Raw genomic sequence first — 14,926 nt, 5'->3', positions numbered from 1 at the left:
AAACTCTGTAAAAAGGAAGTCGAGTTTGTAAATGAGCTATGATTAGATATAACATATTTCTAGAATAATCAATTACTACCCATGTAGTACACAATTATCTTCTATTTTGGTCGCTAATCAAGGACTACCCAAGTAAAAGAAGGACAATGGATCTGTTAGTTTTGTTCAGTGAAGCAATCTTTCAGGGGCTTCTTTCCAGTTTTCATCTTCATGTCAAACAGATAGCCCTTCTCTCCTGTGCTGCTTGGAAACACACCGCTGTGATTAAAAAACAAACAAGCAAAAAAAAAAAAAAACACAACAACCTGAAATCGTAGAGCCCTTGTCCCAAGGCTTAGGCTGATAACATTGACCTATTTTTTCTAACCTCAGGATAGTATCTGACCTTAACCGTTGTTCAATTGCCTGGTCATAAAGGCCAGCAGAAGCTCCCGTTCTGTAGATACCCTTAGCTACAGATACACTGTCGATAAGGAGGCTTGTGTCATCTCCAGGAAGTAACTTGTGCTGCTTACACTTCCAGGTGGTAGAGGAAGGGGGCAACAATGGCCTCCTGGTCCAAAGATGTGACTGCCTTCTTCTCAGAGGAGATTTTAGGCATTGGTCATAGGACTGGTTACTTGAAGTGGGGAGGGAGAATGACGCATTATGGCAGCTGGCAGCATTACGTTTTTCTTTGTTTTGATGATGTATAAAACTTTGAAACCAAAAATGGCCTTAAATTAGCTAATCTAGCCTTTAGAAGAACATACAAACAGAATAAGGGAACATACAGAATAAAATCACAGTCATGAAATTAGGGAAAACTTATGGTTTCATTGATTTTTATTTAACTTAGATGATGCTTCCTATGGGTCTAAAGTGTCCTTAGCACTTTACAAATATTAACTCCTTAATCCTAATAACAACTCTATGGGCTAGATACTAATACAGTAACACCTTGGTTTGCAAGCATAATTCATTCTGGAAACAAACTACTCGTATTGCAAGACATCACTCGTTTACCATGTTAAAATGTATTAGAAATGTTTGCTCGTCTTGCAGAACACTCGCAAACCATGTTACTCGCAATCCAAGGTTTTACTGTATTATCTTCCTTTACTGATAAGGAAACCAAAATATAGAGAGGCTAAGTAACTGGCCCAGAGTCACTCAGCTTGGCAGTGGTGGACACAGGCTTTGAATGCGTCCTGTCTTATCTGTCCATTTTGTTGATGAAGAAACAGAGGCCTGAGCGTCCGTCTAGTGCTACGTAGCTAGTTAGTAGCAGGGCAGGCCCAGAACCCAGGTCATCTCTGTGTTGCAATCACTGAGTAGGCATCAGTAGCTTGTCCTTGGATTACATAAGCAAGGCAGGAAAGTTATCATACCAGCAGATCTTCTCTTTTAATCAACTTTAACAAAATATCATTAAGAGATGTGTGTTGGTGTCAGGAATTCTCTAGTCATTGGTTAAGCCTTGGAATGTGTTCTGTGATCATACAGCATGTCTTCTTTCCTCAGGTGTTAAGGAAAAAATTGGGTGGTTTAGAGAAGTGACTTGGAAATTGAAGGAAATACGAGTGAAAAATAGTACGAAAGTCTGCTGGTGGAGAAGAACTTGTTGTTTGTTGGCTTATTGAGATGTCCTTGATTTCATTAGTATCATTATATTCCCATGAGCAAGCACGTAAGCTTATGCCACTCAGTTTATGAAGTTGAACCTTCATGGATTACACTGCCAAGTTTTCTCTTTTTCCACTTGTGGCTGAGATTCCAACTATAGGATGCATTTCCTATTGATCTACAGGTACTGGTTTTTACCTTTTCATTTCTTTCTTTTTTTTTTTTTAAACTTTATTGGGGAGCAATGTGTTTTTTCCAGGACCCATCAGCTCCAAGTCAAGTTGTTGTCCTTCAATCTAGTTGCGGGGGGCACAGCCCACCATCCCATTAGGGAATCAGACCGGCAACCTTGTTGTTAAGAGCACGCGCTCTAACCAACTGAGCCATCCAGACGCCCATGGGCAGCTCAGCTCAAGTCGTCTTCAATCTAGTTGTGGAGGGCACAGCTCACTGGCCCATGTGGGTATCGAACCAGCAACCCTGTTGCTCAGAGCATGTTCTAACCAACTGAGCCACCCAGCCGCCCCTTATCTTTTCATTTCTTTTTTTTTTTAAGATTTTTATTGGGGAATTGGGGGAGGGAACAGTGCTGGGGAATTGGGGGAAGGGGAACAGACAAGTTGCTTCCCTTTTGTTCTTCAGTCTAGTTGTGGAGGACGTTGCGTCACTGGCCCAAATTGGCACCATCATTGCACTCTTCCCGGGCGAGGCAGATCAGTCGCCGGCTTCTGGACGGCTGCTCATGGTGGCTGGTGGCCGCTCACGCTGGCTGCTGGCTACATACGGTAGCCCATGGCAACCCACTGCAGCAGGGGCTGCAGCCTATGCCATCGCCAGCGACTCAGGGCAGCCCAGCTCCAGGTTGAGCTGTTGTTCAGCATCTTAGCTGTAGAGGGCAGTGTCACTGGCCCTCATATGTGGTATCCGAACCCTGGCCCTCTGGTGTTCCAAGCCAGCTCTTAGCCAACGCACCACTCGGCCGGCCCACCTTTTCATTTCTTATTGAAGCATTCTATATTCACTTCAGTTTGCTTTCTTGAAGTTTTTGGTTAGGGAGAACACATTTAATTTTTCCAGAAGAAAATTATGTGCTAATGTACATAATTAAGCATCAAGGAGAACACGGGAAGATGAGAACTTTTGCATATGGTTGGTGGGAGTAAATCAGAGAGCATGTGACAATACCTAGTTAAGTTGATGTTGTGTGTTCCCTAAATCCAGCAACTCCACCTTGAGTGTATGGTTTAGATGCCATAGAGTTGAGAGTGGTGCCACTCAATATGTGCTCTGCAAATGGTGAAGGTTTGTAGGCTGTTTGCTTTCAGTCTACAGTGGGATAAGGAAGAAAATGAAAGTAAGCATTTAGAAGCTGTTATAATGACAATTTAACATTTCTATGACACCCAAGGGTATAACTTTGAATTTTATACAAGTATTGGTTCAAAACAGACTAAAAATAAGAAAAATGGGCCCTTTACCACAGGTAGTTTGGGAAGCACTGCCCAAGAGGCATTCCCGCACATATGCAAAAAGACCTGTATAGGATTGCTTAAAATTACTATATACGGGTGTGTGTAACAGCCTAAATGTCTATTGTTAGGAAAATGTATTACAAATATCATTATATGTCCTAAGAAAGAATGTTATTCAACAATCAAAATGAATGAATTAGATCTACATATATGAACATGGATAAATCTGAAATAATTTTAAATAAATGAACAAGTTGCAAAATGATACTTACATTATAATTATATAAAATATAAAACAAAATAATAATATATTTGCATACATAGCAAATGGCTAACAACATGGATGGGAACGATGCCCATCAACTTCAGAAAAGAATTTAAGTCTGGGAAAGGAAAGTGCGAAGCAGGATTCCAAATGAGAAAAAAAGAGCCTTCAGCTGTATCTATAATCTTTTATTTCTTTTTAAAAAAGCTGAAGCGAATATGGCAAAAATATCTACATTTATCATATCTAAGTGGTGGGTACATGGATATTAAATCTTTTTCTCTATTTTTCTGTATTTTAAAAATATTCATAGTAAAAGTAGAAAAATATGGAGTGAATACAGAGGTAGGAATAAGATTAGATATATGTACAGTGGAGTCAGATCTGGGCTTAAATTTTGCCTCTCTGCCACTTACTGTTAGCCTTCATTTCCTGAAATATTCTGATTTTCTATTTCCTAAGATGAGAATAAAATATCACCTACCTCAGCTTGGAAAGATTTGATGAGATAACAGTATTATTGTCGTTGTAGTTGTTACAAATCAGTCACTCAACTGTTGTGCCTGGAAAGGTACTAGATTAAATTCTAAAACAGCTAATTGCAGCCATCTTCCAAAGATGGGAGGAGCATAACATGTCAATCATTCTTTGAAGTAGTAATAAACTAAGTACAAATATTCTAAACTAAAAGATACTGCATTCTTTTATAACCATGCATTCAAAGTGATTTAGTAAAAGTTCTCATCACAAGAAGAAAATATAATGTTATATGTCAATTATATCTCAAAACTAAAAAAAAAAAAAAAAAAAAAACCAAGGAAACAGGTGTTTTAGAAATGGTCCTGTCTCAGTTCTAACTGGATGATGAATCACAGGTTGCTTCCAACTCTTGAATTCTCTTTTATGTGGACTGTGGTTGAATGGCCCTCATTGTTTACAGAGACAACAAAATTGAGAATACTCTTGATTTTTTCATTTGTACTTTGTAATTTGTACTCTTGCAATTAATTTGTACAAAATGCACCAAAGCAGAACAGATGACAATGGGGGGAAAAAGAATGGTCAGTTAAATTTTGCACCAGTGAATCTCAAAGCCAGGAATGATTTGCCAGGAATGATATTCCATGAACAGAAAACTCGGACAGCCATCTGTCTTGCTGAGTAGCACAAGGCACAGTTAATGTGGCTGGGCCTCTAGTTCTGCTGACACAATATGTGCTGATAAATCTGAATTTTGAAGGCTTGGATTTAACAGAGCCATGTGTATCCCAGGGGCCTGGCGAATGAAAAGCTTATGCAGCTTATCAGCAGAAAGGTGACAGAAAGGCCCTGGGTCCACTGCCAGTGCTGGGGAGATGTTTATCATCCAGGCCTCAGAGAACAGGAGTATGACCCATACCAAACACTTCAGAAATAATGTCAACATACTCAAGACCACAGCCAGCAAGGAATTCTCTGAGATAAGATTACAACTCTGTCCTTAAAGGGACGCCAACCAAGTCAATCGATCCCCAAACAGTCCCTCAGCAGAGCAACCCTGTAAGTTATCCTTCATACCAGGGAGCTCAATTTTTGTGCTTCTAGATGCAAATATTCAGCTGTTATTCTCTAAAATATGCACAGAATTCTAGCAACATCTAAGAAAGTCCCTGCAGGGCCAGGCTTGGTGCTGTGGAGATCAGCCAGTTGTAGGAGCTGGAGACAGTTCTCTATTGGCAAAAGCATTTATTCAGATTTCAGGATTTTGTTTCTTCTTTGTCTAGGCCAGAGGGCCTCCAAGGCTAGATTAGACCTCTAGTCTAGGTCTAGGATGAAGTCATTAAGGAAAAGGTGATTCAGTCTTAGAGATGAGTAGGTGCAAAAGACCACTGCCATTGTCTGTTTAAATACCTAGTCATGAGCTTGGTTTAGATATCAAAATGCACACAGGCACTGGGGGGATGGGGTGGTCAGGTGTTCTCCCAGGACCATCTTGGTAACGAGAAGAAGCAGCCTACAGAGAGACAACTCGCCTTTGATTGTCATCCAGACACTAACGGTATCACTTCTTGTTTTGAAACGCCTCACACTCATTCCTTTGCACTCCCTGTACACAGCCCTGTGTGGCCTTCTAATTCCTCCTTCCCAGGGCTGTGCTGTATACAGTTCCCAGATTAATTAGCAAGCAAACCCTTTTTTATCATATCATCCCAAGAAAGTCTCACAATAAAGTTCACACTCCTCTAGTTTTATTATGAAATGCCCTCACTAATATCTACACAATTTCTCCTTCTCTGTTAATCTTTATTTCATTCAGAGATTCTACTTATGGGCTGTGTTAACTTTTCAATTTTCCTGCCTCTATGCTTTTGTTCCCACTGTCTGCCCCTTTTGGAATTCGCTCTCCCTCCTCTTCTAGTCAGACTCTCTCTTCCATTAGACCTTTGCAGACCAATCCCGCCAACATTGATCTGACCCTCCTCTGAACTCTGCTTCTTTATCATCTAGAGTCCATACCAGCCCTTTGGCAATTAATCTCATTCTGCTTTGTGAATTTATCTTGACTTTGTGTGCTCTGTCTTTCGTTCTTCTCTCTCTCTCTCTCTCTCTCTCTCTCTCTCTCTCGTGTGTGTGTGTGTGTGTGTGTGTGTGTGTGTGTAGCTAGATAAAGGGCCTATGAAAACTAAATTCTATGACTTATATATATCTTTAGAATACACTAATAGGTGCTCTGTGACGTTGTTATTGGTTGGTAATTCTTGCTTAGGATCTTGATTTTTTTTCCATGAAGACAGGAGTCTTCACCTTCTGTCCACTCCTGTATCCACAGCACATGGAGCCGTGCCTTACATATTAAAAGCTGAGTATGTCGGTTCTTCCTGCTGTTCTAGAGAGGGTTTCCTTGACTGGGGTCTGCAGCTGGCCTTGACATTCAGCCTTGTGTTCTAGCTTCCTGAGGACAGAGCTGTCTTACTCCCAGGCTGGCAGGTTTCTTAACTGCCTCTGACATGGCTATGTCTGGACGTTCTTTCTCCTCAGACGGATACTCTCATTCTTCAAATGAAAATGGCGGCAAGTCCGAGTCAGTAGCCAACCTGCAGGCTCAGCCCTCCCTGAACTCCATCCACAGCTCCCCCGGTCCCAAGCGCTCCACCAACACCCTTAAGAAGTGGCTGACGAGTCCTGTGCGCCGGCTTAACAGTGGGAAAGCAGATGGAAACATCAAGAAGCAGAAGAAAGTACGGGATGGTCGGAAGAGCTTTGACCTGGGATCTCCCAAGCCTGGGGATGAGACTACCCCTCAGGGAGACAGCGCTGATGAGGTACGTATGTGCAACCAGGAGCCTTCCATTAGGAAGGGCTTCTGACAGACATCCTTCCTGGAACCCTGTGAGGTATTTTCCATAGTGTGATAAACTAGGCAGTCTCTAGTCCCCAGCAGTGTGTCTTCTTTTTGAGCTCAAGTGACCTGAGTTCTTTGCAATCTCAAGCCAGTTTGATGTGTGACCAATTCAGAGACTGACTAGCACCTGGGATATCCAGTGGACAGACACCAATTTGCTGGCTTTGGCTCCACGGGGAGGCAGTTGGTCACTTAGTCCCCTGTCTCTGCCAAGGACTATGTCAAAACCTACTAGGTCTGTTCAGAGTAAGAATAAAAGAATGAAGACTTATTTCCCTTGGAAAACAGAACACTGCTCTGGGAGACTATAGCTGTTCATGAATGTCTTCAGCAATACCACATATAAAAGGGAGTAGACAAGTCAGGGTTGCTCTGGAAGGGAAAATGATGGTTAACAGGTGAAAGTTACAGCAGGGATGGTTGCAGCTCAAAGAGAGACTTCAGTGGGGGGTCAACCAGTGATGAAATAAGCCTTCGTGAAAATAAGTGAACACCCATGCCGGAAGGGTTTAGGAGACTGTATGACCGACCTCACATATCAGAGGGATCCCTGTGTTAGCCAAGAGGTCAGACTGGATAACCTCTGAAGTCCCTTCCAAAGCTGAGAGTCTGTGATCAAAATGTTTTGGTTGGGGGAATGAGATAGCTGTTTTTTCTGGCAAGCCCAACCTACTCTAGTCACTGATGTGGCTAAGAAATACTTCCTGATGTGTAACCAGACTCTCTTTGTAATTTTTTGCTGTCTGCTATTTCTCCCTCTCAAAATGGCAGGAAAGCCTGGTGATATTCAGGTTGTGGCTTACTAGTCCTTCAAAACCTTAAGAAGTTAGGCTCTCTCTGACCACTCTCAGCTTTCTCTCTTCCTGGCTAATCAATGAAGTAGCTGGGTGTGTGTGTGTGTGTGTGTGTGTGTGTGTGTGTGTGTGTGTGTTCCCCCATTTGGTCCTCGCTGTCCTTTGAGATAAGCAGGTATAGCTGTTCTACAGAGGAGGACACTGAAGCTGAAAAACGGGGGGGTGTTGAGAGAGGAAGTATCTTATACGTTGTTTTTTTTAGAAAATTGTAAGTCCATTGGTATCTTTAACGATATGGAACAGTGACTAATGCTTTTCTTTTGTTCTAGAAGAGCAAGAAAGGTTGGGGTGAAGATGAGCCAGATGAAGAGTCACACACCCCCCTCCCCCCACCTATGAAGATCTTTGACAATGACCCCACACAGGACGAGATGGTAGGACTTCTTTACAGGCTCACTGGAAAGAACAGCGTGTCATGCATGTGACTTCATTTTGTGTGTGTGTGGCGGGGGGGGGGGCCGGTGGAGGTAGTAATACTCTCTCCCTTGTTATCTCTTATATGACGTGAATACGTGGTGCTATAGATTCTGTCTGTATTTGGTNGGGGGGGGGGGGGGCCGGTGGAGGTAGTAATACTCTCTCCCTTGTTATCTCTTATATGACGTGAATACGTGGTGCTATAGATTCTGTCTGTATTTGGTAGGGGCCCCCTCCCCTAACCCTGGAGGTCTGACGTCATTGCGGGCAGTGTCACCGTGTAGGCAGAATGCTCAGAGTGGGGATCTGCCTGGTGTCTCATTCCTATTGACGAAGGGTAAGGGCTCCATCTTTGGAAGCAGCAGATCCCCAAAGTCACTGTTTGTCTCCAAAAGGAATCTGAGGTGGTTCTAGGTCATGATCATTTTGTTGTGCCTGACTGTATGACTGATGTTTTAGCTGATTGTTTTCCCTGTACTCAACTCTAAAACCCGAATAATGATAACTTCAGTCAAGCCCAGTACTGTTAAAATTCTGCAAACACAACATGAGGATGGAAATGCTGCTAAGGGGAGGTTGCTGTCAAAGGTGGGCAAACCTAGTATACCAGGTTGCTCAAGTTCTCTGTTTTGCGAAATGTTCCGACTCACTTGGCAGAGGCTTATGGATGTCTGAAGTGAGATGTCCGCTGGGCCTCTCATCACAGGATGATCAGTCCTGCTGTCTTGGAGCAGAGGCTGAGGTTGGATGTGCTTTCAGGTTCTGCCCCAAGCCTTGGGGTTGCTGTGATTGCGTGCTGTGTCGCTCACCTTCACTGCATTGTGTTTTTCCTGCCTCTTCTTAGTGTTGCTGTCCTTTGAAGTCTGGAGGTTGAAGTGGTGGTTTCAGGTTTTGATTGTCATTCGCATTTGCTTTTCAGAGTGTCATTTGGTGGTGGTGGTGGTGGTGGTGGTGGTGGCGGCGGTGGCTTAGCTTCCGTCCAGGGTCTCCCTGTGCTCTCTAGTGCTCTGCCCTGCGGTGCGGCAGCCTCCTCTGATACCGTGGACCCAGCGCACAGTACCACCTAGGATACAATTCAAAAAGCACCATTTGCAGATGCTTCGGCATTTCTGGTGATATCCCAGTTCTGGTTTTAATTCTGTCTGCTTTCCACTCAGATCGTTAACCCACAGACATTAATTGAGGGCTTCCTCTGTGCCAGAGGGACAGATTCTAGAAACAGGATGATGACTAGGAGGTGGTTGCTACCCTCTCCGTGACTCACCCATGAGAAGGACACAATTGTGGCCCCTCCTAAGGCGATGTTGGTGGCCCTGGTCTCCAGGGCCAGCCCTGACTCTTGACTGCTGGGAAAAAAGTAGCAGGAATCATGGCATGGTGCCCGTCCTGGATTCCCAGAGACAGAAGTGCCTGTGTTTCACCTTGAGATGGGAACGAGAACCAACCTGCTGTGTTCCCAGAGACCTATCCTTGTAAAATGTTCCATAAACAGTGATAGTATATATGGGGAGTAGGACACCCATGTCACATTATCTGCCATCCCACACAGCCCTCCACACAGAGGTGTCAGCTTGTGTAAGATAATAAATGAAGGTCACGAACCCTCTAATTCTCTCAGACGCAGCTTGTTTGGGGGAAAAGGATGTTATGTTGTTTCTGGACAATTTTTAACTGAAAATGCAGACTTACCCCTAGACATTTGTGTAGACGTTTTCTTAGCCAGAAATAGGGCAGGTGGCAATAGTCTCTTTCTAGACTCATTAACCCTCCACAGTCCTGCTTATTTGATTTCTGTACCTTTGGTTATCTGGAATATTTGGTGATCCTCAGAAGTTCTAGCAAATGAAGTTGGATTTATGAAAATACTTTTTACAGCGGTGTAAAGGAATTTTTAGAAGTCCACTCATTGTAATGTGCAATTACTTTAATTCTCCATGTGTCCTTCTAATATTTGTTCATATGCATGTGTGTTTTATTTCATATTTCATAAAATCTTTCATTTTAGCTTCACAACTATAATCGTAGTAGCTGGGGAGTGTTTACTTTATTTAATGTGCCATAATTTGCTTGACCAGCCTGTTTTGGGGTATCATAAGTTGTTTCCAATTTTTGCTACTCCGGATAATACTGCCACAGATCACTTTGTACATATAGCATTTGTTCTTTTCCCTTCTGTCCTTGAAATAAGTTCCCAGGGGTAGGATTACTAGATAAAAAAGTTGATAACTTAGATTTCCAAATAGACTTAAGCTCCCTTCCTGCGTTCCCCAAGAGAGGAAAAAGAGTGTTGTTATCTCTTGCTTAATAACATTTATTTGATTATCTTTTTTCAGAAGCAAAGACCTAAAGTAGCTCTTAGGTTAGATAAGAAGCTTCCTGTTTAAAACTCTTTTCCCTAATATAGGGACAAACTTGAAGCCAGAGCATGGCCAGGACATTCAGCTTTGTACTCCCTTGGTCATTGGTGTTGAAGACTGAAGGAGCATGCGTCCTGGGCCCTGGTAACCGTATTGCCATCTGCTGTGATGTGCCAGGGATTAAAGCTCGCCCATGCATGTAGGCTTAATTATGACTCCCCAATTTCTTCTCAACTAAGAGAAAGAAGAAATAAAAAAATAATAATAAAAAAAAAAATACATTGCCCTTCAGTGAGCAGGAGTCCCCAAACCATTGACCTAACAGTCACATGACCCAGTCCTTATTGCAGGTGCCAGGGCAAGAGGGACAGGCCCTTGGCTGGAACACCCTTTCTCCGTGAACATTATCATCTCCCTTACTCCAGCTCGTAACACACAGGTCCTGCTAAAGCCCTGCCCCTAGCATTTTTGCTTAACATGTAGTGAAGATCCATATCTAAGATCTACATCGAAGGAAAACAAGGACAATTTCTCTTCTTTGGACACACTCCAGACTAGGTGTTTTTGACTCCTTTCATATCCTGGAACAGCAATGAGCAGCCCTGTAGTGAGTGGCTAGTCTTGTCTGCCTTCCCCCACCCCCACCCCCACTGCTGTCAGGTGGTACAGCCCTTACCTACTGGCCCCCCAGGGAACACAGAGACCCCGCCCCTCAGCTTCTTTGGTGGCCTGCCTAAGGAGAGCCTAGTCCCATCCCTGCTTCACTGCTGGCCAGAATTCTTGACAAGGGGTCAGGCAGGTCTGTCCCATACCCACACCCCCGATCTCCCTCTGTCATCTCTTCCCTCTAAATAAAAAACCTTGCTTGCCTTGCCGGTCTTGAGCTTTGGACTTGCTGTTTTGCTTCCTAATTGCTATTCCTCATTCCTTGCTAATCTGCTTTTCCTTTGCTGCTCAATGTCTTGCAGTCCTCCTCTTTGCTAGCAGCCCGGCAGGCTTCCGCCGAAGTACCTACTGCTGCAGACCTTGTCAGTGCAATAGAACAGTTGGTCAAAAGCAAGCTGGTAAGTGGGGGCCCTGGAGGCAGTTCTGCCTGTGTCTCACCTCCATGCGGCTCCCAGGGCCTGGCATGTAGCTGCAGTGTTCTCCTTTGTACCTATCCTCATTCCTCCTATAGGATTGTTTCTAGCTAATTGTGATTTCTAAAAAGCTGTGTCTCAAAGTCCTTTTTGGCTTTGTTTGGGAATGGACACGGGCAATTAACAGGCTCTTTTGGCATTGTCACATTGATGATAAGTGAAAGGATCCAAGACAAAATAGCCTTCCTATGAGCCTGGTCCATTGGCCTCTGGGGAAGTGACTAATGTATAGTCTGGTTAACCCTGAAACTACCTTTGCTGCTGAGACACAGAACATGGATTGGAACTTTGAAAGCACTGGGTAATTTTATTTGGGGGCCTCAGGTAGCCTTCTACCATGCAAAGTTTTTCAAAAATTGATTGCTAACTATGAAAGGGAATGGGCAAAATTACATGGATACCTCGCCACAAGAAATTAAGGGAGCTGGTGCGTATCTCATTATGAGTCTGAGCTGGTTCAGAGTTTCAGAACTAATGCCGGTGAAAGAGCTCCTTTTTGGATAGAGCTGTTCCTCTACTGCCTTTTTACATTTGAGTGAATCACTACAGGATGACAATTTGTAGTCTTTTCCTTTTCTTTGCTCTCATTCATGTCACTCATTTGGTTTTTCCTGCAACTCTCATTAGGCTAAATGTCTGCGTCTGCCAGACTTCTGTTGGGCAAGTCCTGTTAATCAGTCCCATTTAAACCCTTCTCCATTTGGCGCAGGAATTAGAGGAAAATGATGGGTGTTCTCTAGGGAAAGCCGCCTGATAATAATTTTAATTACAGTAACTCCCTTTTCCAATATCCCAGCTCACAGAGTACCAATGAAATTTAACACATATGACTTTCTTCTTTTCCTTCTAATTTTCCTTCCTAATTAAAAAAAAAATTAGCTGGTGTTTTCAGTAACTAGTGTCAAACTCTTGAAGGTTGTCCATTTTCCTGCCATTTCTCCCTATCTCACTGAGAGTTGAGTGCTCTCACGCTCACAGCATGCCTCTCTGACCACGCCTCACGTGTTCTTTCCTCATACAGCCTTTTCATTCTCCAAATACCATTTAATTTTTTTTTTTCTTAAAAAAATCATCCCTTTTTTCTTTTTTTCAGTTTCTCTTTTACCATGAGCCTGGGCCCTGACCTCATGCCTGGACTCTTCCCGTGTCCATTGCTTGATCTTTCTCTTCCCTGGTCACCCTCCCAGGCCTCGCTCGCCTGATGGGTCTCCCAGAAGCACTGTTTATTGCTTCCCTCCTCAGTGAAAGCTCATGAGCTCCCTGACACCTACACAAGCAGTGGTCCCCAAGGCGGGGGTGCCCTCAGATACACAAGACAGTTTATTGAGGTGCAGGAAGAAAATGTTAGAATCCCTTTATCTCATCATTTTAAAATGGTTTCGTATGTGTTATCATGTATACATAATAATAATAGAGTGGCACAGATATATAATTTATAAATAAGTTACACGCTTTGGGAGTACATGACCAAAATTTACTGATGGCGGTATATAATCAAAGTTCAGAAATCACTGGCCCATACAGAAAGTCCATATCTACCCCAAATTCTAATGTTTTGTAGCCTCTGCTTCAACCAAATTGTTTTCTTCACTATCCCTAAACACACATTTGGCTTTCCTCCCTCCAAGTTTTTGGTCATACCACCCCACTTCTCTGGAATGTTCTCCCTCTTATTTTTGCTTATAGTCCTTCAAGATCCTGCTCAAATCTCATCTCTTGACAAGGGCTTCCCTGATCAGCTGGGGCCAGATTTCTTCAGCAGTCCCATGGCACTTACTGTGAAGCCACACACTGCCTGGGACAGCTCTGAGATGGTTCTGCTGTGCTATTTGTTAAAATACCTTAAAATAACCTATTCATTTGCAGCTTACCTCCCCAGCTAATGATTTGTCATTTAGGACATTATTTTTTCCTCTTGCTTGGTATACTTATATAGGATCCTTTTACACTTACACAAGTAAACACTTTTGTTTCCAAAAATCTGTGTTTTTTCATATTTTGGGTTACCTTTTTCCTACGACTACCACTCACCTTAGCACTGTTGGGAGTCTCTGCAGGCCTCTAGTTTGTATGATCAATGGGTCTGGCGTTAAATTATGTAAGTGCAGATATTGAGAAGTCCCATCAGAGGAGAGGGGGTGTAGGATGGTGGTGGAGCTGATTGACCCTGTAACAGGCTCTCAACAAATGTCTTTGGATGAATGACCGTTCTGTGGTGAATTTACCATAGTAAGAGTTTTAACAACTGCTTCCACCAATAACTACTTCTTGAGGACCAGAATTATAAAGATTTCTTTGGTCGAACACATAAAACCAAGCTCATATCACGGAAAGGAATGAGGGAGCGGTAGTTTGGTTTCTTAGCATCTGCTCACCAAAATTCAATTCTTGTCCTTTCCTGTAATTTCTTCCTTCCCATTCCCATATGTGCCCACTGTGGGGTAGCGATGGAGCCAACAGTAGGTGGTTGTTTCCTCATCCACATTCGAGAATACTGCATTGCATTTTTCACCTCCAAGATTTGCAGTCCTATTCTTCATCAGCTCTTTAGCTTAGAAGAGGGTAAGATCTAGAGCCCGTAAAAGTTCTGGAGTTTTTATTTGACTGTAAGTACAACAGTGTGACAGCTGCCAAAGTAACCAGCGTGGTCATAGGCTGGCTTAATGAAAGTACAATGTACAGATCAAGGGGAGTAGCAGCCTCATTGTACTCAAAGCTCTTCATACCACACCTATCATGACATGTGTGTGAGTCATATATCAGGTTCTGAACTCAGCACTTCAAAACATTCTTGAACTCAATGTGAGTCTCCCTGGAGGAGGTAACCAGTAGCATGGGGTCCATGTCATTTGAAAGAAAACTGAAGATACCAAGGTTAAGTACGGGGAGAAGTTAGGAGAGAGAAAACATATGAGAGCTGTCTTCTAATAACTGAGCACTACCTTGGGCAAGAAGGGTTAATCTCAACTTTTTTTTTGCTCCAGAGGGTGGAACTAGACCTGTGAGTAGAAGTTATCTTAGTTCAGTATACAATGCACTAATAAGGCCCTTTCCAATTTAGAGTCTGGAAGTTTTACAGGAGCTTCTAGTATACTGGGACTTTCCAACCTAGGGCTTGAATTTCTTTTTGCTTTCTGTTTTGGTTGCTCAAGAGATGGCACCAAATTCTGCACTTAGAATTCTTTTGGCTCCCTAGCTCCACCTGAAAGCAATGAGATCCTTGGTGTCTCTGAGTTACAAAGCTGCCCTTGGTGCTTTATGGTCACGTGGTCATGACTTCCCCGAGGCTTCCGCTCTGGGGAGTGGTGATCTTTGCTGCTGTTAGGGAATGAGGGCAGGTGTTTTCTGCTCACCTGCTGGGTAGAAGAAACCCCTGAAGCCCCTGGAGAGCTTCCATTGGTGAGTCCCTCTGGACATTAATGGACACTTCAGAGT

General features: G+C 43.2%; 1 protein-coding gene across 22 annotated transcripts in view; it reads left to right on the top strand.

Annotated features, from left to right (window-relative positions):
- The window catches only part of KALRN (kalirin RhoGEF kinase), a 655,970-nt gene that overhangs the window by 572,232 nt on the left and 68,812 nt on the right, over nucleotides 1-14,926 (top strand). For 16 of the 22 annotated variants that reach the window (XM_019652336.1, XM_019652320.1, XM_019652304.1 and 13 more), the window contains 3 exons: nucleotides 6,361-6,644; nucleotides 7,848-7,952; nucleotides 11,321-11,416. In XM_019652336.1, coding sequence (XP_019507881.1) covers nucleotides 6,361-6,644; nucleotides 7,848-7,952; nucleotides 11,321-11,416 — 485 coding nt within the window. The remainder of the gene's footprint in view (nucleotides 1-6,360; nucleotides 6,645-7,847; nucleotides 7,953-11,320; nucleotides 11,417-14,926) is intronic. The other 6 variants (XM_019652289.1, XM_019652419.1, XM_019652493.1 and 3 more) reach the window with 3 other exon arrangements.

Source organism: Hipposideros armiger, unplaced genomic scaffold (assembly GCF_001890085.2).
Source record: "Hipposideros armiger isolate ML-2016 unplaced genomic scaffold, ASM189008v1 scaffold_8, whole genome shotgun sequence".
Lineage (NCBI taxonomy): Eukaryota > Metazoa > Chordata > Mammalia > Chiroptera > Hipposideridae > Hipposideros > Hipposideros armiger.
Note: the sequence above shows the minus strand (reverse complement) of the source record. Positions and strands in the feature narration are given on the sequence as shown.